The 22,679-nt window shown below is 40.1% G+C and overlaps 1 protein-coding gene across 2 annotated transcripts in view; it reads right to left on the bottom strand.

Moving 5' to 3' along the window:
* LOC116555582 (cytochrome b5 type B) overlaps positions 1-22,467 on the bottom strand; it is a 34,883-nt gene extending 12,416 nt beyond the window's left edge. The window contains exons 1-3 of one of the 2 annotated variants that reach the window (XM_032284311.1): positions 22,106-22,467; positions 3,747-3,875; positions 2,888-2,917 (exon numbers count right to left, since the gene is read on the bottom strand). In XM_032284311.1, the coding sequence (XP_032140202.1) occupies positions 2,888-2,917; positions 3,747-3,875; positions 22,106-22,279 (333 nt within the window). In that variant the 5' untranslated portion in view covers positions 22,280-22,467. The remainder of the gene's footprint in view (positions 1-2,887; positions 2,918-3,746; positions 3,876-22,105) is intronic. The other variant, XM_032284312.1, reaches the window with a different exon arrangement.
* Positions 22,468-22,679: the final 212 nt, after the last annotated feature.

Below are 22,679 nucleotides of genomic sequence, written 5' to 3'. Positions count from 1 at the left end.
TAAAAGTAATATGAAAGGTGTTTTCTAAAAGAATTAGGAATGGTTACTGACATACTCTGGAATAGCAACATTTTGAGTGTTTCTTTTTTGGGGGGCAGTGGGGTATGGTTCAGACAGGGAATAGATATGGGGCTGTGTAGGTGGGAGAAGAGACATGGAGAAATAGAGGAAAGGAGAAGAGAAAAATGGAAATGAAAACTCTCTCCCACAGGCTGAAGATATCTTTTAATTAGACTTAAAAAAAATCACTTCTTCATAAAGATTGAGAAACCTTGGGCCAAGAGAAAGGAAGGTAATCAATGAAATAAACTCCACTTCCATTTCTGAATGATGAATGTTTAAACCAGAGACAAAATATGAAGAAAAGGGACACCTACATCCTAGACACCAAGTGCCTATTTAAACCTCTGTAAGAAATAAATCTGAGAGAGCAAGAATTTCTTCCTGGAACTGAAGTCAGGTTGGAATATAAAACCTATGTAGGTGGTCTTGAAAATGTTCCAAAAGGCTTTTCTTGCCTGATCTGCCTGAAGTAGAGCACAGTGACTAGAAACACAATAGTCAGACTCTCTACTTAATGAAGACATATCCCTTGAGTACAGCAACATGAGGAAAACAGGATTGAAAACACACTGCCTTTAGTCACTTTTTAACCCAGATAGGAGCTAAACTACATTTGGAGACTTCCAAATTATTATAGAACTTGGTGAGCTTAAGTGCTTTCTTATTCTATATTTCTTACCAAAAATCTAAGGCTTAATAGTTTTTTTGGTTTGTTTTTGTTTTTGTTTTTTTTTGAGATGGGGTTATGTTGTGTTACCTAGACAGAAGTGCAATGGTGTGACCACAGCTCACTGCAGCCTCAAATTCCTGGGCTCAAGCTATCCTCCAGCCTTAGCCTCCCCAGTAGTTGGGACTACAGGCACATACTACCATGCCCAGCTAATTTTATGATTTATAAAAAATAGAGACAGGGACAGAGTCTCACCATGTTGGCCAGGCAGTCTCCAACTGCTGGGCTCAAGTGATCCTCCCACCTCAGCCTCCCAAGTGTAGGGATAACAGGCACGAGCCACTGCACCTGGATGGCTCAATAGTTTTAATTCAGCTAAGAAATCTCTAATTCTTTGGCTTATAGAAGGCAGACAATGCTTACCACAGAAGAGAATTAAATTTTCCTAAGTTTTCAAATGAAAATATGGTCTAATCATTCAGCAAAAAGTTTGGGCTTAGCTACCTATTTATCACCTAGATTACTTAAATTGCAAATTCTGAAACCCTATCTCCAGAGATTCCAAATCAGCAGGAGTTGAAGCCCAAGAAATAAACATTTCATATACATTTTAATGTACATGCCAATTGAGGTTGACACAAGAACAGAACTTTGGGAATACTGTTCTACATTCCTAAGAATGGTCCTAACTATACTACTAGGAAAGAATAACAGCAACAAGAAGCAATTTGTAGAGTTCTAGACACTGTAATTGCAAAAATATTTTTTCTATTGTTTTAATATCAAATATGCTCTCCTAGTTGCTGTGCAGAAATCAGTTATGGCTCCTTATTCCTTGAATCAGATGTTGACCTCTGGGAGTGGTATTTTCTGGACGTGTTCAATATACTAATCAAGGCCATGCTTAGTTCAAATTTTACCTTAATAACACAAGTTATTAAGAGTAAACAACAACAAAAAATGGTGGCTGGTTACCTCCAGGGAAGAGGAACTAAGAGACTGAGAGCTGGAGATAGGAGGGAACTTTTTTTTTTTTTTAGTCTTTTAGTTCTTTTTACAAAATACGGTTCTAAACTATTTTTTTTTTTTTAAGGATTCAAGAATGGATAGTACATGTGTTAGGAGAAGAGGACAAACAACCAAGAGTTGTCACAAATTTAAAGAACCATTTCATTCCCCCTTTCAGAAACAATTCAATAGCTCAGAGTAGTAGTCTAGCAAGATGGAAGAGTTAATTTACACAAACACTCTGGATTGCAGGGCAACAGATGGCAGACACTGTTAAGCAAGCAATCTCTTGAGTTAATAGAATTCTTGTGTCTAGGCCAACTTTAATTGCTGTGTCAAACCTATTCAGTAATTCCAGCTCAGCGAGGAATGGAAGCAAGCAGCAAGGAGGAGGAAGAGGGGAGGGAGGCAGCATCACTTTCATATGTTCTAAGTAGCACCTAAACTGTTGTCCCTTTACAACAGTTTAACAGCTATCTGTGTAACAGCTATCTGAAGGACAGAAGTTAAGGAAACTTGTTAGGAAATAAGTGAGATGAACCACCTAGCATGTGGGAGGCAGAAAATGGTTCCATATTTTCTTCCTTGTATGCAGTGCAGTACACATTAAAGTTTTCAAACACTCAAATACTTAGTCTTTTGTTTTCACTGTATTACTAAGTAACCGGGAAGGGTATGGGCCCATTTGATCCTACAGGATAAAAGAATTAAATTTGGAAAATAAGGACAGAAAGGCCTCTGTATTACAGATAAAGATAACCTATGAGAAACCTTTGCAATTATTTTTTTCCAACACAGAAACAATTATTATCACATGTTGTATATAATGTAAAAGTAAGATATTTTGCTACAACTGAACCCATAAACTAATTTCTTTCAAAATCATACAGAGCATAGTTTTGGAGTTTCAATTTTTTTTAAAAAAGCATATAGAGGCATTAGCAAAATGTTTCCCACTGTTCAAGACTCAGTTATTCTTTTTTTCCTGAAATGATACTGAGTCCAAATTCCTAAAAAATAGGATTTTTGCTTGGGGAAAAAGTAAATACTTTTACTTTTTCGTAACGCTTGTTAAGAAAAATGTTTCAAAAAGCAGTTCTACTTGAATAAACAGAAATATAAAAAGACAAACCAATGACTTCTTACCTTGCTACCATTTTCAGGTTTAAGATCATTCTGTTAAAAAAAGAAAAACAAATATTTAAGACATATCCAAATGAACTCTTACTATATGCTTGCTTCTAACTTTGGAACATGAGACTATATTCTGGTGATAGTGAATTTCCCTGGGAGACTTAAGGATCTATAGAAAGATACTGACCCCTACTCTGAGCATATCAGGGTCCCTTGTTAGAAAGGCATATATGGATAGTTTTAAAGTCCATAATTACTACCTTTAGCAAGGAGCTTGCAAAAACAAACCACTATTTTAGGTAGAGGTGTTATTACCTGCATTACAAAAATGAATCAACACATAAAATAATCCAAAATCAGTTCTCTTAGCTTTTAAGAGATATTACATGTGCTACCTGGCAAAGAAGCTATATCCTAGCACAGTTAAGACTAGACAATTTTGGAGAAAATTTACCCTGATGGCTAGGTTGAATGAATTTTCATTTTAATAATTCATTTTTTTTTTTTTTGAATTGAGTCTTGTTCTGTCACCCAAGCTGGAGTGCAGTGGTACGATCTTTGCTCACCTCAACCTCCACCTCCTAGGTTCAAGCAATTCTCGTGCCTCAGCCTCCAAATAGCTGGAATTACAATGTGTACCACTACACCCGGCTAATTCTTACATTTTTTTAGTAGAGGTGGGGTTTCACCAGGTTGGCCAGGCTGGGCTCGAACTCCTGACCTCAAGTGATCTGCCTGCCTCAGCCTCCCAAAGTGCTGGGATTACAGGTGTGAGCTACCACACACTGCCAATAATTCATTTCTTCATCCTGCTCCACAGCTGTTCAGTAGTTTTCTCTACATAAAGGCTCCTAGCTGTGATATTTCTTACCGGATGGATATCACCAATATAGTACTGCTTTAGCATTTCTCTGGCATCAGAGGAGTGTCCTACATCTTCAAAGCTCTCACTTGCATCTACACCAGCTTGTTCCAGCAGAACCTCTTCTCCTCCAGGGTGCTACAAGGAAAAGATACTTACTGAATCAAGGGTTCTCTGAAAAGCAAACCAACAAGTTACTTTCCCATACCCCTTTTTTCCTTTAATAGAAATAATGGAACAAATTAACATTAGGTGCTGCCTGATAGGATGCAATGGGAAGAACATAGCATAACTTCTGGGGTACTGTGGTCAAAAATGCCTAATATGGGGGTAACTGTGAGGAAATATGGACAACCACAAATTTAGAAATATTCTACAAAATCTCTCTTGGACAGGTCTGGCCTGTGATCTCCAAAAATACCATGGTCATGAAAATCAAATAAAGAGTGAAGAAGCTGTTTCATATTGAAGGAGGCTAGAGAGACATGGCAACTGGAAACAATATGTGATCCTAGGTTGGTTCCTTTGCTAATATTATTGAGATAGCTGCAGAAACCTGACTGAGGAATCCAGGCAAAGGGTATATGTAATTCTTTATTCTATTCTTACAGCTTTTCTGTAAGTATGAAATTGTTTCAAATTAAAAAGGTAACTCAGCCAGGCGTGGTGGCTCATGTCTATAATCCTAGCACTTCAGGAGGCTGAGGCAGGCAGATCACTTGAGGTCAGGAGTTTGAAATCAGCCTGGCCAACTCGGTGAAACTCTGCCTGTACTAAAAATACAAAAAGTGCTGGGCGTGGTGGTGCACACCTGTAGTCCCAGCTACTCAGGAGGCTGAGGCAGGAGAATCACTTCAACCTGGGAAGGGGAGGTTGCAGGGAGCCAAGATCACACCACTGCACGCCAGCCTGGGCAAAAGAGCAAGACTCTGACTCAAAATAAATGATAAGTTAACCAAATAAATAAGTAGTGCCTCAGGAAGTAGATTCTGTAACTGTTAGCTATGTGACCCTGTACAAGTTATTAAGAAATTGAAATGTCTTCATTTCCTTACTTGTAAAATGGGAATATTAATAAGAGTACCTGTCGTGACAACTATTGTACATGTTAAAGGAGATAAGCATATAAAACACTTTGTACTCCAGAAAAGCAAGGTATAGTAGGCATTATATAATACCATCTATGATTTTTAAATGAAGATACATATATGCTTATACATGCATAAAATATCTCTGGAAATGGTAAAAGAACCTGGTGGCTGGGAGGCAGGGTAGAAGGAAGACTTTACCATATACTCTTCTGAAATTGTTTTGCCAAGTAAAGCATTGCTTACACAGAAAATAAATCATTTTGTAAAATTATATTTAGTACAGTCCTTGACTTAAATACTCAAAAAACATTTACTTACAATTAGCAAACTTAGAATTTATATTATCTAAATTTGTATTAATGAAATATTAAGTAATGCTTTTTACTTTTTGTAACAATTTCAGCAGGAATAAATTATCATTCCTATTTTAAATAAATATTAATTCAACTGAAGTATAAAAACTCTTAAGTGTTACTACCCAGTGATAGTCATTTGCCTATGAGCTCCCTGAGGATAAGGATAACGTCTATTTTTCTCTCCGAAAAGGTCTCCACCCAGTGAATGGGTCTCACATTCCAGTATTTAAGCATGCTATTTTAAAGCAAGAGTAAGACAGCCACTATTCATTTTTTATTATATCTGAAGCCTCTCAGATGTGTTCTTTATTGTGGAACTAAGTCATCAGTTCTGGAATTATGTCCCAATTTGTTCTATGTACCTAAACTATGGAAGATATTTTTTTCCTTTTGACACATCCCAACTATTGTGTTGCCTTTCAGAGTAAAAGGACAACAAAACTCCTTAGAAGCTTAGGACGTTTCAGGGAATGACTGAATTTATGACTCGCTACACAGTTCTTTCTACAAAGTACTTTCACTTTCGTCAATCTTTCACCACTTATAAACAAGAGAAAGCACAACACTTTTTAAAGACATTAAGTAAAAATTATGTATTCACTGTGGTAAATTTAGAAAAAAGAATAATCAACTACAGTCTCTGGAACAGAAATAAGTAGAGTTAACAATTTGGTGTGTAAAATTTCCTTTTTCCTATGTATTCTTTCAATCATTTCAGCCATTAGTCTACAATTTTTTATTGAATCTTTACTATTTTGTGTGGTAGGCAGTGGCAAATAAAAGTTTTTTGTGTTTCACAAAGTGAATGCCTATGCATCTAATGTTTTATAGCCTGTTTTTTTTTTTTTTCACTGAAGCAAGTGGACATCAGAGTGATCAAACAAAATCCTTTGATTTAACAACTTTCATTCTAAAATATAATCTTAATAGAGATGGCTTACAACAAGCAAAAAGACATCAGGGAGCTCTTAGTTTCTGTTTAGAACTCTGTAGTCTTCAGATATCATTAGTGAAAAATTAAATGGATGCAGGGCTGCAGCAGGCCACTGACACTGCAGCTGGAGGGGCTGGAAGCAGTCCACTAAGCCTAAGGCTGTAGCAGGGTCCTAGCCAGTCCTAGGCCAAGATAATGCCCAGGCTGAGGGACATGAGAAGGCCTCGAGGAGAACCCAAAGAAGAGCCCTAGCACCCCAGAAGAGGAAGCCAAACCAGCTCTCTGACGAGAGGGTAGGAGCTACTATTCAACTCCAGCATCAGCCTCTGGAGGGTCCTGCCCATATTTATCATCTGCTTCTTCTCAGACATGATCTGCCACTACATGTTCATCCTGCTACAGAGCAACAAGAAGCTCACAGGAGCAAGTATCTGACAGTTATGTCCTAATTTTAAGCAGAGTCTTTAGGGAAAATGGAAATTACACTCCCAAAAAGTCTTTTCTTAACATAAAAATATTACATCAACAACCCAGAGGATAAAAATATCACCACTTTCTCCCACTATGCTCTCAGACATGATGAAAGGAAATAAACATTCCTGTGACTCTTACGGGTAGATGGATCAACATAACATACTCAGGCATTGTTGCAACCAAGGTCCTATTTCCAGGGACCCTCTGGTTTTTTGTTTCTGTTTGTTTATGAGACAGTCTTGCTGTGTCACCCAGGCTAGGGTGCAATGGCGCTATCCTGGCTCAACTCAACCTCCACCTCCCAGGTTCAAAAGATTCTCCTGCCTCAGGCTCCCAAGTAGTTGGGATTACAGGCGCCTGCCACCACATCTGGCTAATTTTTGTGCTTTTAGTAGAGATGGGATTTCACCATGTTGGCCAGGCTGGTCTCGAACACCTGACTTCGGGTGATCCTCCTGGCTCAGCCTTCCAAAGTGCTGGGATTACAAGTGTGACCCGCTGCACCCGGCTGACCCTCTAGTTTTAAGCCTATGCAGCAGCAAGTTACCAAACTTCTCATATTAGATGCACCCTGAATGAGCTCTGCATCCTGGTATTTCCTCAATGTATTTGGGCTTCAGAGAATTTACTGTGATTCTGCATCAAGATAATGGAAACTGACCAATAAACAATGAGGCCTGAACGGATGACCAGAGCAGCCATCGCCATGTCCACAGACACCAGCAAAGCTACCAAGACAAAGTAGGAAGTTTTGGAGCTAATGGGTCACCAGCGGACACTAGATGATGTCAAAGAAAAGCTCATGGTCAAAGACCTTCACTTTGAAGCTATGTTCAAACAGGAGTTACAAGGCCAAGTACAGTGTCTCATGCCTGTAATCCCAGCACTTTGGGAGGCTGAAGAGGGTGGATCACTTAATGCTAGGAGTTTGAGACCAGCCTGGCCAACACCGTGAAACCCTGTCTCCACTAAAAGTACAAAAACTAGCCAGGCATGGTGGCACTCACTTGTAATCCCAGCTACTGAGCAAAACCACTTGAACCTGGGAGGCGAAGGCTGCAGTCAGCCAAGACTGTACCACTGCAGTCCAGCCTGGGTGACAGAGCAAGGCTCTGTCTCAAAAAAAAAAAAAAAAAAAAAAAAGTTACAAACTTCTATTTTTGAAGACCAAGCAATAAAGATTAGCTCTGTCAGAACTTGGAGTGGCCTTTAACCTGTTAACTTATGTTTGAGCTGGAGTCTCTTAGAACTAAAAAAAAAAAAAAAAAAAAAAAAAAAAAAAAGGATGGCTAGGCACAGTGGCTCACCTGTAATCCCAACACTTTGGGAGGCCAAGGCAGGAAGATTGCTTGAGGCCAGGAATTCAAGACCAACCTGGGCAACCAAGCAAGACCCCATTATCCACAAAAAAATTTAAAAACTCTCCAGGCATGGTGGCTCATGCCTGTAGTCTTGGCTACTGAGGAAGCTGAATTAGGAGGACCACCCAGGAGCCAAGGAATTCAAGGCTGTGGCGCCACTGCACTGCAGCCTGGGCAACAGAGACCCTGTCTCTAAAAAAAAATTAAAAATAAATATTTAAAAATAAAAAATAATAGTAATTTTAAAAGAAAGATACATGAGCCACTGAGCATGCAGCAAGGATCATTCTTATCTGAGCTGGGTTTCCCTTTATGCCTTAAACCAGAAAAAATGAAGACTATGTGCTTGATGATTTACAGGGAAAGAGCTCTTTAAAAAATGTTTTATATTTTCCTTCTGGTGACTCTAGAAATGAGAGGCAGAGAAAAAGGAAAACTTAAGCAAATTATAACATAAACGTTTACCAAAAATTCAATCTTTGAAAAAACATTATTTTCTAAAAGATTTCATGTAAACAAAAAAAGAAAAAGCATTATTAATTATAACTAATTATTATGTGCAGTCTTTTAATCATAGTACGCGCCTATTTTCTTGAGGTTCAAGTATCCTGCATCTTTATATTTAATTGTGTTAGTATTTTTATAACTTTCTTTACACAAGTAATGATTTTCATTACCAAAAATTTAGAAACGATAGATGAGCAAAATGAATCTCCCTGTATTGTTCATTTCGAGCTTACAGAATGACATAAAGAGCAAATGTGTGAAAACTTCATTCACACAAACTCTTTCGGACTGATTATCCAGGGCCAGGAGACATAGCAACCTATATATTTTAATATTATCCAGGGAAAATTAGCGACCGTGACATACTGCTAGATCTATTTTCCATAAGGGAACTTTCAGGATCATCAAAGACAGGTTAAGTAACGGGAAATTCTTGATATGCAGTTGAGAAAATTATCAAACCCAGTGAAGAAAATCAGTTTCTAGGGCCGGGCGCGGTGGCTCAAGCCTGTAATCCCAGCACTTTGGGAGGCCGAGGCGGGTGGATCACGAGGTCAAGAGATCGAGACCATCCTGGTCAACACGGTGAAACCCCGTCTCTACTAAAAATACAAAACATTAGCTGGGCATGGTGGTGCGTGCCTGTAATCCCAGCGACTCAGGAGGCTGGGGCAGGAGAATTGCCTGAACCCGGGAGGCGGAGGTTGCGGTGAGCTGAGATCACGCCATTGCACTCCAGCCTGGGTAACAAGAGCGAAGCTCCGTCCCAAAAAAAAAAAAAATTAAAAAAAAGAAATAATTAGGTGGCAAGAAAATCAGTTTCTATATTGTATGTGTCTAGTCAGTTGAACTAAAGACCCCAGATATTCTGGATAAGAGTTTACATAACTTTTTAAGAAGGCAGAGAGAGCAACTTCTGGCAGACATATAAGTAAGGGTTGCACAGGAATTTTTCTGTCTGGAGCAAATGTCCCGGGAAGTGGCAGGGCGCCATTTCTGTATCAACAGATAGATGAAATTTGCATAATGAGCACTGTAATCAAGAAGAAATCACTTCTGACTACAAATTAAACCATCTCATTTTCTCTTTAATAAACAAATCAAAGAGAAGTAAAACTGGAGAAATCAGAATAATATCTGTCGACTGTATTACTGTCAATATCCTGGTTATGATATCGTACTAAAGTCTTGCAAAATGTTACAACCGGGAGAAGAGTACAAAGGATCTCTATCATTTCTTACAATTATCTCAATAAAAAATTTCCACTAAAAAAATCAAATGAGGAAAAAAAAAATCAAACGAGGGCCAGGCACGGTGGCTTATGCCTGTAATCCCAGCACTTTGGGAGGCTGAGATGGGAGGATTGCTTGAGCCCAGGAGTTCATGACCAGCCTGGATAACATAGTGACATGCTATCTCTTTTTAAAAAATCAAATGAGATCTCCTAAAAATATACCCAAATGTGTAATAAATACATGTATTTACACACATACGGCCATAGCAGCATTATTCATTGCAGTCCCAGACTGGAAATAGCTCAATTGTCTACAGCAGAGTATGTATAAATTGAGATATAATCATACAACGAAATCCTAATCCGCAATGAAAAAGAATGAACCACTGCCACATACACAACACATAAGAATGCAACATGTTGAAGTAAAGAAACTAGACACAAAAGAATATATACTGTGAAATTTCCATTTATAAAAAGGTCAAACTGGCTGGGCACAGTGGCTCATGCCTGTAATCCCAGCACTTTGGGAGGCTGAGGTGGGTGGATCACCTGAGGTCGGGAGTTCAAGACCAGCCTGGCCAACATGGTAAAACCTGGTCTCTACTAAAAATACAAAAAATTAGCTGGGTGTGGTGGCACATGCCTGTAATCCCAGCTATTCAGGAGGCTGAGGTGGGAGAATCACTTGAACCCTGGTGGCAGAGGTTGCAGTGAGCCAAGATAGCACCATTGCACTCCAGCTTGGGCAACAAGAGCAAAACTCCGTGTCAAAAAAAAAAAAAAAAAGAAAAGAAAAGAAAAATGTTCAAAGTTCAAAAACAGGCAAAATGAATTTACTTATGCTGTTACGGTAATATAGTGGGCACCTCTAGGGATGAAGGACCAGATGGTGATGATACAAGTATGTTCGCTTCCTACAGTGACATCTTATGGCTAAATCTCAAAAATACAGGAAGTATGTCAAGTAGTCAAATTCATAGAAACACAAGTAGAATGTGATTAGCAGGTGCTGGGGGAAGGAATAAAAGAGAATTTGTTTAATGAGTATAGTCTCATTTTTGCAAGATGTAAAAGTTCCGGAGATCTGATTCGCAACCATATTCAATATTTAAAACAATCGAATTGTACACTTAAAAATGTTTGGCTGGGCACAGTGGCTCACGCCTGTAATCCCAGCACTTTGGGAGGCCAAGGTGGGTGGATCACCTGAGGTCAGGAGTTCAAGACCAACCTGACCAACATTCAGAAACCCCGTCTCTACTAAAAATACAAAAAAAATTATCTGGACATGGTGGTGGGTGTCTGTAATTCCAGCTACTCGGGAGGCTGAGGCAGGAGAATTGCTTGAACCCAGGAGGCAGAGGTTGCGGTGAGCTGAGATCACGCCATTGCACTCCCACCTGGGCAACAAGAGCGAAACTGTCTCAATTAAAAAAAAAGTTTAAGATGGGGGACATAGGGGCCGGGCGCGGTGGCTCACGCCTGTAATCCCAGCACTTTGGGAGGCCGAGGCAGGTGGATCACGAGGTCAAGAGATCAAGACCATCCCGGTCAACATGGTGAAACCCCGTCTCTACTAAAAATACAAAACATTAGCTGGGCATGGTGGCGCGTGCCTGTAATCCCAGCTACTCGGGAGGCTGAGGCAGGAGAATTGCCTGAACCCAGGAGGCGGAGGTTGCAGTGAGCCGAGATCGCGCCATTGCACTCCAGCCTGGGTAAAAAGAGCGAAACCCCGTCTCAAAAAAAAAAAAAAAAAAAAAAAAAAAAGATGGGGGAGGTGCAGTGGTTCAGGCCTATAATCCCCAGACTTTGGCAGGCTGAGGCAGGAGAATCACTAGAGGCCAGGGGTTGGAGGCCAGCCTGGGCAACACAGGAAGATCCCCACCTCTATTAAAAATAAAGAAATCCAGGTGTGGTGGTGCACACCTGTAGTCCCAGCTACTTGGGAGGCAGAGGCAGGAAGATTGCTTGAGCCCAGGAGTTGGAGGCTACAATGAGCTATGATCATAGCAAACGGTTCCCAGTTTTTCATCTGCACTGTCAAGACTGAGTGGTTGGATGGCAAGCATGTGGTCTTTGGCAAGGTGAAAGAAGGCGTGAATATTGTGGAGGCCATGGAGCACTTTGGGTCCAGGAATGGCAAGACCAGCAAGAAGATCACCATTGCTGACTGTGGACAACTTTAATAAGTTTGACTTGTGTTTTATCTTAACCACCAGACCATTCCTTCTGCAGCTCAGGAGAGCACCCCTCCACCCCATTTGCTCGCAGTATCCTAAAATCTGTGCTCTCACTGCAGTTCCCTTTGGGTTCCATGTTTTCCTTGTTCCCTTCCATGCCTAGCTGGATTGCAGAGTTGAGTTAAGTTTATGAGTATGAAATAAAGACTAAACAACAAAAAAAAATAAAAAAATAAATAAAAATACAGATTTCATGCTATGTTTTTACCACAATATAAATGTTCAAGCAAAATACAATTAAAAATAGAAATGTAATATTTATATATACATACTTTTTAGGAATATATCTAGATGCTATAAAACTAGGGAAAGGATGGAAATAATGAATCAAGAATGATGGTTATTTTGGGGGGCAGGAAGTAGGAAAGAGGCTAGAGAAAATCATAGGTAAAAGACCATTTGATTAGATCCAGGTTATGGTTAAGGTCTTGTTTTTCTTGAACCACAGTTTCACTCTGTCACCCAGGCTGGAGTGCAGTGGCACAATTTCTGCTCTCTGCAACCTCCAACTCCCAGGTTCAAGCGATTTTCATGCCTCAGCCTCCTGAGTAGCTGGGATTACAGGCACACATTACCATGCCTGGTTAATTTTTGTATTAGTAGTAGTAACAGGGTTTCACCATGTTGGCCAGGCTGGTCTCAAACTCCTGACCTCAAGTGATTCACCCGCCTTGGCTTCCGAAGGTGCTGGGATTACAGGCATGAGCCACCGTGCCAGGCCTTATGGTTAAGGTCTTAATTTTCATTTTGGATAGTGAGTTAACAGGTGCTTGTTACATTTAAAATAATTAACTACATATATTCATAAATACATATATATAAGAAGTGTATTACGTATGCAGTATATTATGCAAAAAAGGCATTTAGAGTTAGAAGTCAGGATAGTTATCTTGGGGAAGTGAGGGGTCTTGATTGGGAAGGAGCATTTCTAGGGTCCTAGCACTATTCTTTCTCAACTTGGATGGTGGTTTCACAAATGCGTTGACTTAGTCAAAGTTGGTTGAAATTGCTTTGAGTCTTGGTATATTTTTCTACCACAGTTTTTAAAAAAATATTTCTTAAAAATCATGCAATTAACATTTGTAAAGAAGAGACACCTGAATACGTAATCAGTAAGATTAGACACAAGGCAGACTTTTCAAATTGTTCTAGCTGCAGAATACCTTCCTCAAGCAATATTTTGGATGGAAGCCCAATCCACACAATCAAATAATGTGCTTAAAAGTGGACAACAGTCTTCAAGAATCAGTTTAAGGCCAGGTGTGGTGGCTCATGCCTGTAATCCCAACACTTCAGGAGGCTAAAGCATGATGATCACTTAAGGCTAGGAGTTCAAGAACAGCCGGGGCAACATAGTGAGTCCCCATCTCTACAAAAGGTAAAATAAAAAATAAACCTAACCAGGCATGGTGGTGCACAACCATAGTCCCAGCTACTTGAGAGCTAAGGTGGAAGGATTGCTTGAGCCCAGGTCAAGGCTGCAGTGAGCCGTGTAATCTGCATTATGGTCTGGGTGACAGAGCATGACCCTCTCTCAAAACAAAACAAAAAACCCCAACACCCTTTCACAATTTAAAAAAAAAAAAACCTCAGAGCCTAGGTGCAGTGGCTCATGCCTGTAATCTCAGTACTTTGGGAGGCCAAGGTGGATGGATCACTTGAGTCCGGGAGAGAAGGGGTCTTGCAACATTGCCCAAGCAGGAGTGCAGTGGCTATTTACAAGCACAATTATTGCACGCTACAGTATCCAACTGATGGCCTGAAGCAATCCTCTGGCGTCACCCACCTGAGTAGCTGGGACTACAGGTGCTCAACACCACGCCCATTTCCCAGTTGATTTTTCACAAGGATGCCAAGTCCATTCAGTGGAGGAAAGAACAGCCTTTTCAACAAATGATGCTGGGAAACTGGATTTTCACATGCAAAAGAAAAAAGCTGAACCCTTATCCCATACCATATTAAAAACAATTAACTCAAAATGGATCAATAACCTAAATATAAAAGCTAAAATCATAAAACTCTTAGAGAAAACATAAGGGTAAATGTTCATGACCTTGAGATTGGCAATGGAGTCTTGGATATGATACCACAAAAGCATGGGCAACAACAACAAAAAACAGATACACTGGGCTCCATCAAAATGAAAACTTTTTAGCATCAAAGGACATCAACAGTAAAAACACAATTTACAGAATGTGAGAAAATAACTGCAAATCATATATCTAATCAAGGAATAGTATCTAGACTATATAAAGAACTGTAACCTAACAACAAAGATGATCCAACTTAAAAGTGGGCCAAGAGCTCTCTCTCTCTCTCCTTCTTCTCACATTCAAATTTTTAAAAAGGCAAAGAACTCTAGTAGACATTTCTCCAAAGAATATATGCAAATAACCAATAAGATGAAAAAATGTGCAATATCAGTAGTCATTAAGGAAATGAATTATGTCAGAAAGGGACACCCCACACCAACAAAAAAAGCAAATAAACAGTCAAACCATAATGAGACACCACTTTACACCTGCTAGGATGGCTACAATAAAAAATATATATGAAAAAATGGGATACTCATACATTGCTGGTGGGAATATAAAATAGCGTAGCTGCTGTGGGAAACAGTTTGGAGGTTCCTCAAAAAGCCAAACATAGAATTACCATATGACCCAACAATTCCACTCTTAGATATGTCCAAATGAATTAAAAACAGATTCAAACAGAGACTTTTACGCCAATGCTCACTGCAGCATTGTTTACAATAGCCAAATGGTAGACAACCCATGTTCATAAACAGATGAATAGATAGGCAAAATGTGGTATATACATAAAATATTATTCAGCCTTAAAAATGAATGAAATTGCGTGGCGGCTCACACCTGTAATCCCAGCACTTTGGAGGACCAAGGCAGGAGGATCACCTGAGGTCAAGAGTTCGAGACCAGCCTGACCAACATGGAGAAACCCCGTTTCTACCAAAAATATAAAATTACCCAGGTGTGGTGGCGCATGCCTATAATCTCAGCTACTTGGGAGGCTGAGGCAGGAGACTCACTTGAACCTGCAAGACAGAGGTTGCAGTGAGCTGAGATCGCGTGCCATTGCACTCCAGCCTGGGCAACAAGAGTGAAACTCTGTCTCAAAAAAAAGAAAAAAAAAGAGAGAGAGTAAAACTAGGTTTATATATCTATAATTAATATAAACTAAAAATGTGCTTTTGTCTGAATCATAACAAAACAAGACAGAAGTGTATGGAGGATTATGCTCAGTAATCTAGTTTAGTTGTTTATACTATTCAAATCTATTAGACACGCAAAAATTCCTCCTTACTTTTTATTAAGTAAGCCTAATAAGACAGTAGATATTTCCCATTTTTTTTCTAGGATTTGCTTTGTATTTAAATCTCACATGAACATGCAAAAAAAAAAAAAAAAAAAAAAAGGTTCATCCGACCTGAATAGCCTTTGTACTTTAACACTAATGGACTCTGTGTCTACTTAATATTATGTATGCAGTTACACAATATTACAAATGAAATGTTTCAAATAAACTATTCTGCAACGAAGATTATAAACTGCCAAAAGAGATGAAACAAAGATTGGGATCTATTCATTTCTATCTAAGTCAAGCAATAATAATCAAGTTGAAATACTTTACAGCTACTACGGAAATTTCGTAATGTCCTCTTGTGACAAATTTTATCCAGTTCAACTGTCCAAAGAATATGTGATAGGAGCAGGGGAAATCAACTGACTTTTCCTTAGTTTTGTTTACTTTACTAAGTTTACTGGAGAGCAGACAGAAAATCTATATTTCAACAGAAGAAAGAGGACAAATTCCTTATGGAAAGTAATGCTTCCACATTACTAATTCTATGGAAATAGGGGACTTAATGGGCAGAAAAGAGAAGAATATGAAGAATGACAGTTACAGAATAAAAATCTTACTGGGAAAAAAAAATTACACAAGTTTGCTGTGAGTGGAAATTCCATACTGATGTAATAAAAATATAACAATGGAGATATACTAGAGACCACATGACTTGGAAAAGGAAATCTAGAAACATTAAGATTGAGGAAGTGCAAAATTAGGCCTGGTGATGAAAAGAGGGTCCTCTAGCCAAACACATTACCTCATCAAAATAAAACATGAAGGCTAAAATTTTGGAGAAGACAAAAACTACTTCTTAAAAGACAGTCTGCAGGGCAGAGAAAGATAACAGACCTGGGGGTGAACTGGAGGAAATGGTACAGGTCTATAGGTACTTGCATTTGGATTAGAATGAGCCTGATAAGAAAAGGCTGTCACCGGCCGGCCAGGCACAGTGGCTCGGTGGCTCATGCCTGTAATCCTAGCACTCTAGGAGGCTCAGGTAGGTGGATCACAAGGTCAGGAGTTCGAGACCAGCCTGGCCAATATGGTGAAACCCTGTCTCTACTAAAAATACGAAAAAAATTAGCCAGGTATGGTGGCGTGCACCTGTAATCTCAGCTACTCAGGAGGCTGAGGCAGGAGAATCGCTTGAACCTGGGAGGCAGAGGTTGCAGTGAGCTGAGGTTGCGCCACTGCACTCTAGCCTGAATGACAAAGCAAGACTCTGACTTTAAAAAAAGAAAGAAAGAAAAAAAGAAAAGGCTGTGGCCTAAGAGAGACAAACTAGCAGGCTGCCAAAAATGGTATAACCTCGGCCGGGCGCGGTGGCTCACATAATCCCAGCACTTTGGAAGGCCAAGGCGGGTGGATCACGAGGTCAAGAGATCGAGACCATTCTGGTCAATATGGTGAAACCCCGTCTCTACTAAAAATACAAAAGTAGCTGGGCATGGTGGCGCGTGCCTGTAGTCCCAGCTACTTGGGAGGCTGAGGCAGGAGAATTGCTTGAACCCAGGAGGCGGAGGTTGCGGTGAGCAGAGATCGTGCCACTGCACTCCAGCGTGGGTAACAAGAGCAAAACTCCGTCTCAAAAAAAAAAAAAAAAAAGAATGGTATAACATTAGCAGGGTCTGAAGTTCAGGTCTGTAGATTTAAACATAACTTCATATCCTTATCCCCACCCAATCAGGTCCCACTGCATTGATTCTCACAACTCCATAGGTACCTTCATGGTATTTATGTATCACAATTGCAATTATTTATGTAATATCTTTCTTCTCTATCAGACTAGATAAATTCCATTGGGAATAGAGACCACATCTGTCCCATTCATGGCTGTTTTAGAACACAGCATGGTGCCTGGAACATAACGGAACATAGAGAGTGAGCACACAAACTACTCACAAGTGCAAACACAAGTGTGAGTGCACGCCATGCCCCTGTGTGAAATGAATAAATAAATGAAAGTGCTAGAAGTTAAATTCTGCCTCATCTTATCTCTCACCTTCCCTAGAACTAACCACTTGGAACCACTCTTGGTAGAGAGCATTATTTCTATAAAATTATAATGTTAGGCCAGGCACAATGGCTCATTCCTGTAATCCCAGCATTTTGGGAGGCTGAGACCGGAGGATCACCTGAGGTCAGGAGTTCAAGACTAGCCTGACCAACATAGTGAAACCCTGTCTCTATTAAAAACACAAAAAAATTAGCCGGGCGTGGTGGCAGGTGCCCATAATCCCAGCTACTTGGGAAGTTGAGGCAGGAGAATTGCTTGAACCCGGGAAGCAGAGGTTGTAATTAGCTGAAACTGCGCCACTGCACTCCAGCCTGGGAGAGAGTGAGACTCCATCTCAAAAATTAATTAATTAATTGTAATGTTAATTCCACTGGGCAAGCAACAATCAAACTGAACTTCCTTTTGACGAGCCTTGGAGAAATCCAGTAGGAATTATTAGTCAAACTCCAAAGCTTTCAAGAAATACCCTAGGATTGTACCAAATAGAGCCTGCATTCTCAGCAGTCTTAAGGCCAGGCCACTCTCTACCTCACACGACAATTACTTGTGCACAGATCTTCCCTGCAAATCCAAGTCATCTAATTTACCTTTCAATCCTTCAAAGCACTTCCCACTTGGCACTCAAAAGATGCTGCAGGAAACAATGCAATTTTGTTTTACAAACGAAAATAATCACTAACATTTACTGAGTGCTTTAGGCCAGGTAATATGCCATAATAAGTCCATATATGAACTATTTAAATTACTTGTCACAACTACAACCACCTTGTGAAGTATGTGCTATTATCCCCATTTTACAGATGAGAAAGGGCCTTTACAGAGCTTATTTCCACAAGGTTCCACAACTATTAAGCAGTAAAGTAGAAAACTCAGCCAGACACTTGGACCTCAAAGCCAACATCCAGCCACTAGAAAAAATGCTTTCAAGTCAATAATAACAACCCAGTTTTTAAAAGAGCAAAACTAAACAAATACTTCACAAAAAGACATATATAAAGGGCCAATAAGCCCATGGAAAGACACAACATCATTAGTCATTAGGAAAATGCAAGTTAAAATCACAATTATATACCATTCCACATCCATTACAATGGCTTTTTTTTTTTTTTTTTTTTTTTGAGGCAGAGTCTTGCTCTGGCACCCAGGCTGGCATGCAGTGGCACAATCTCGGCTCACTGCAACCTCCACCTCCCAGGTTCAAGCAATTCTCCTGCCTCAGCCTCCCGAGTAGCTAAGAGTACAGGCACACACCACCACACCCGGCTAACATTTGTATTTTTAGAAGAGATGAGGTTTCTCCATGTTAGCCAGGCTGGCCTCGAACTCTTGACCTCAGGTGATCCACCCACCTCAGCCTCCCAAAGTGCTGGGATTAGAGGCGTGAGCCACCTCGCCTGGCCAACACACACCCATTAGAATGGCTAAAAGTAAATGACTAACAATTACAATGTGTCAATGAAGATGTGAAAAAACTGGAAAACCCACATTGTGGTGGGAGTATAAAATGATATAAACACTTTGGGAAATGCTCTGGCAATAGCTTAAAAAGTTAAATGGACATATAACCTAGTAATCTCACTCCTAGCAATTTTACTACTAGGTATTTGCCCAGGAGGAAAACATACCTAGGTCCACATAAAGATTTGTACATGAAAGTTCCCAGCAGTTTTATTCATCATAGCCCCAAACTGGAGAGAACCCAAATGTCAATCAACAGGTGAATGGATAAACAAATGTTGGTATATTCACACAATGAAATTAGAAGTTACAAATCACTGATAACAGAAAAAAAAACAGACGAATCTCACAGATCTACTGAGCAAAATAAGCTAGACAGAAGAGTACATACTATATTGTTAGAAATAAAATCAGTGTGAATGGGGACAACACTGGTAGAAATGTTCTATGGTCATGTGCCGCATAATATGGTCAACAACAGACCATATGTATAATAGTGGTCCCATAAGATTATAATACCATATTTTTATTGCACCTTTTCTATGTTTAGATGCACAAATACTTGCTACTGTGTCACAACTGCCTGCAGGTTTACATAGGTTTATAGCCTAGGAACAAGAGGCTACATCATACAGCTTAGGTGGGTAGTAGGCTATACCACCTAGGTTTGTGTAAGTACACTCTATCATATTCGTAAAGGGATAAAATCACCTAATGATGCAGTTCTCAGAATGTGTCCTCATTGTGAAGTGACCCATGACCGTATATTGATTGTGATGGTGATTATACAGATGAGATATTTGTCAAAACTCATTAAACTCTACATTCAAAATCTGTACATTTTATTGTCCCTACATTTGATTTCAATTTAGTTGATTTAAAGAAAAAAATGTGACAGCAAAATATTGATAAATCCAAATGTTTATCAATAGGATACTGCTTAAATAAATTATGATCCATAAAATAAATCCTACGCAGCTGTGGTGAAGGAAAAGGAGGGATGCCAGTTATTGCTATGGAAAGATCGCTGAGATATACAGTTAAGTGAAAAAAGCAAGACACAGATCAGTGTGCATAGTATGCTACCTTTTATGTAAAAAAAAAAAGTAACTACATTCACTTTGGCTTGTATATGCAAAAAGAAACTGAATCAATCAAGAAGAAATTTGGAGAAAATAAAACCACAAATGAAAAACATTATTTTCTTTTTTTTTTTTTTTTTTTTTCCTTTTCTTGAAATGCAGTCTTGCTGCGTTGCCCAGGCTGGAGTGCAGTGGCGCCATCTCAGCTCACTGCAGCCTCCACCTGCCAGGTTCAAGCTATTCTCCTACTTCAGCCTCCCAAGTAGCTGGGATTACAGGAACCACCATGCCTAATTTTCACATATTTAATAGAGATGAGGTTTTGTCATGTTGCCCAGGCTGGTCTCGAACTCCTGACCTCAGGTGATCCACCCACCTCTGTCTCCCAAAGTGCTGGGATTATAGGCATAAGCCACTGTGCCCAGATGGAAAACATGATTTTCTACCCATTATGAACCATGCTTTAGTATAAAACTTATTACGAAGCAAGTACTAGAAGTCATAGCTAAGGCTAGAATTTTGAAGCAATGCTATGCCGACAAGAGAAATCAAGGGATCTGTCAAATCTGCTACTATCAATTGTATAATCAGGATCTCTCTGACCCTGTTACTTGTACCTCTGTTAAAATAAAAATCACTACTATCAAAGTCACCCTCAACTAGTGTTTTGAAGATGAAATAACGGGAAAGCACTTTTAAAAGCATAAAATGCCGCACACCATACAAATGCAAAATGTTACTAAATTTTGAGTTGTTAAATTATTGCCCATTAGTAAGATTGATTAAAAATGATGTTCTTGCCAGGTGTGGTGCCTCACGCCTGTAATCCCAGCACTTTGGAAGGCCGAGATGGGCGGATCACGAGGTCAGGAGTTTGAAACCAGCCTGACCAACATGGGAAAACCCTGTCGCTACTAAAAATACAAAAAAAAATTATCCAGGCGTGGCGGTGTGCAACTGTAATCCCAGCTTCTAAGGAGGGTGAGGCAGGAGAATTGCTTGAACCCAGGAGACGGAGGTTGCAGTGAACCAAGATTTCGCCATTGCACTCCCGCCTGGGCACACAAGACTCTGTCTCAAAATAATAATAATAATGTTCTTTAGGGGAAACTTTTAAATTTTTAAAGTTTTTAGAATTAAAAATCAGGATGCAGACTTAGGCCCCAAATTCACTGAAAAAATATTTCACTAGTATATTTGCTTCAGAGAAATGGAAATGAACTTTTACAAAATCATTAATCTATTGCTCAAAATAAATTGATCACACATACAAAAAAAAAAGGGAAAAAAAATCAAAGCTTCAAACCAATCTTTAGTGGCTGCATATCACTCGTTGCCTGGGGTTGGGGAGGGAATGACTGTAAAGGGAAAGGAAGCTTTTTAGAGTGATGGAAATGCTCTATGTCTTCACATGGAAGAATACTTCAAAACTCATCGAAATGTACATTTTAGATGGGCACAATTTATGTGTGTACATTACACCTCAATAAATTTAGTTTAAATTTTTTTTTAAAGTCTATCCTGTTTCCTTAATTAAAAAAAAAAAATTAGTTGCACCATGATCTGAAAGATAATTTTTAAAATTAGATCTAATGCAACAGGCTTGAAGATTAAATAAAACAGTCTTGAAGAGTTAAGAGGGTGACAAAACAATGAGTCAATGACATAAAAAAGTGGGGGTCACTTTTTCTGACCTTCTGACCTCAAGGTCAACTCAGATTACGGAAAAAAAAAAAAAAAACCAATGGACGCATAATCAAGGTTCGGGGAGGGGTATGGAGAGAAATCTCAGCTTCTGGTCAAGACGACAAAAACCAAAATCGGTATTACTTCAGAAGGCACATTGGAAAAGGCACAGATGTGGGTGCACTTCAGACCCAGGTTCAATGGATCTAGGCCGTTAAGTGTATGACCTTGAGAGTCCTCAACTGAGCCTCAGTTTCCCTTTCTGTAAAATGGAGACAATGAGGGCTTAGAGTTTAGCTGAGCACACAGCAAGTGCTCGACATATAATACATGATCTTATGTAAGGCACCAGAACTTGGAGCTGACTGGAAATGTATGCAGACTAAAGCCCTGCCCCCCAATCCCACCGCAGTTTCCCTCTGAGGGTCGTGGTCCCTCTCCTACGCCTTATCGCCCCCAGTCAGGCCTCCCTTCCTTCCCCAATACCCTCCACACAACCTTTTCATCCCTCGCCCCGGCAGCTCCAGAGGCCTCCCACCTCCCGGGCCCCACCTCATTGAGGAAGCGGGTGACATCGTAGACTCTCCCATGGATTACAAGCCACAGTTCCTTCAAGGAGTTGCGCTTCGCCACCTCCTCCAACCGGTAATAGGTGGCTGAGGTGTCGACCTCCTGCCCTTTCCCATCGTTGCCGCTAGCTTCCGCAGTCGCCATCGAACCGGACATACCGCCTCTCCACAGCTAACTGGGATTCCGCTACTACCTTCCTTGAGACCCGGCGCTCAGCCTTCCTCGGCTTCCGTAGCTAGGGCCCATAAGGCCTTGAGAGGGATCCTAGCAACAGCCAATCACACTTCCGAATAGTTTTTCGTTGTTGTTTTTTTCTTCACCAATGAAACGAGGGGGCACAGTTCGAAATCCCGCCCACTCCTCGCCCCATCCTCCAGGTGAAAGTGTGGTTCGAGGTCCAACTAACCAATAAGGGTCGTTCAACCTCCAACCTCACCAATCAGATACCGTGATTTTTGGACTGGCGCCAAAAAGAGGCGTGCTGACAGGTGTCACCTCAGGAGAGGTTCCCCTTCGCTCAGCCAGTGGGCCTGCAGGGTCTCCGGTGCTCCGTTTC

Source organism: Sapajus apella, unplaced genomic scaffold (genome assembly GCF_009761245.1).
Source record: "Sapajus apella isolate SASKATOON/1434 unplaced genomic scaffold, GSC_monkey_1.0 scaffold15, whole genome shotgun sequence".
Taxonomy (NCBI): Eukaryota; Metazoa; Chordata; class Mammalia; order Primates; family Cebidae; genus Sapajus; species Sapajus apella.
Note: the sequence above shows the minus strand (reverse complement) of the source record. Positions and strands in the feature narration are given on the sequence as shown.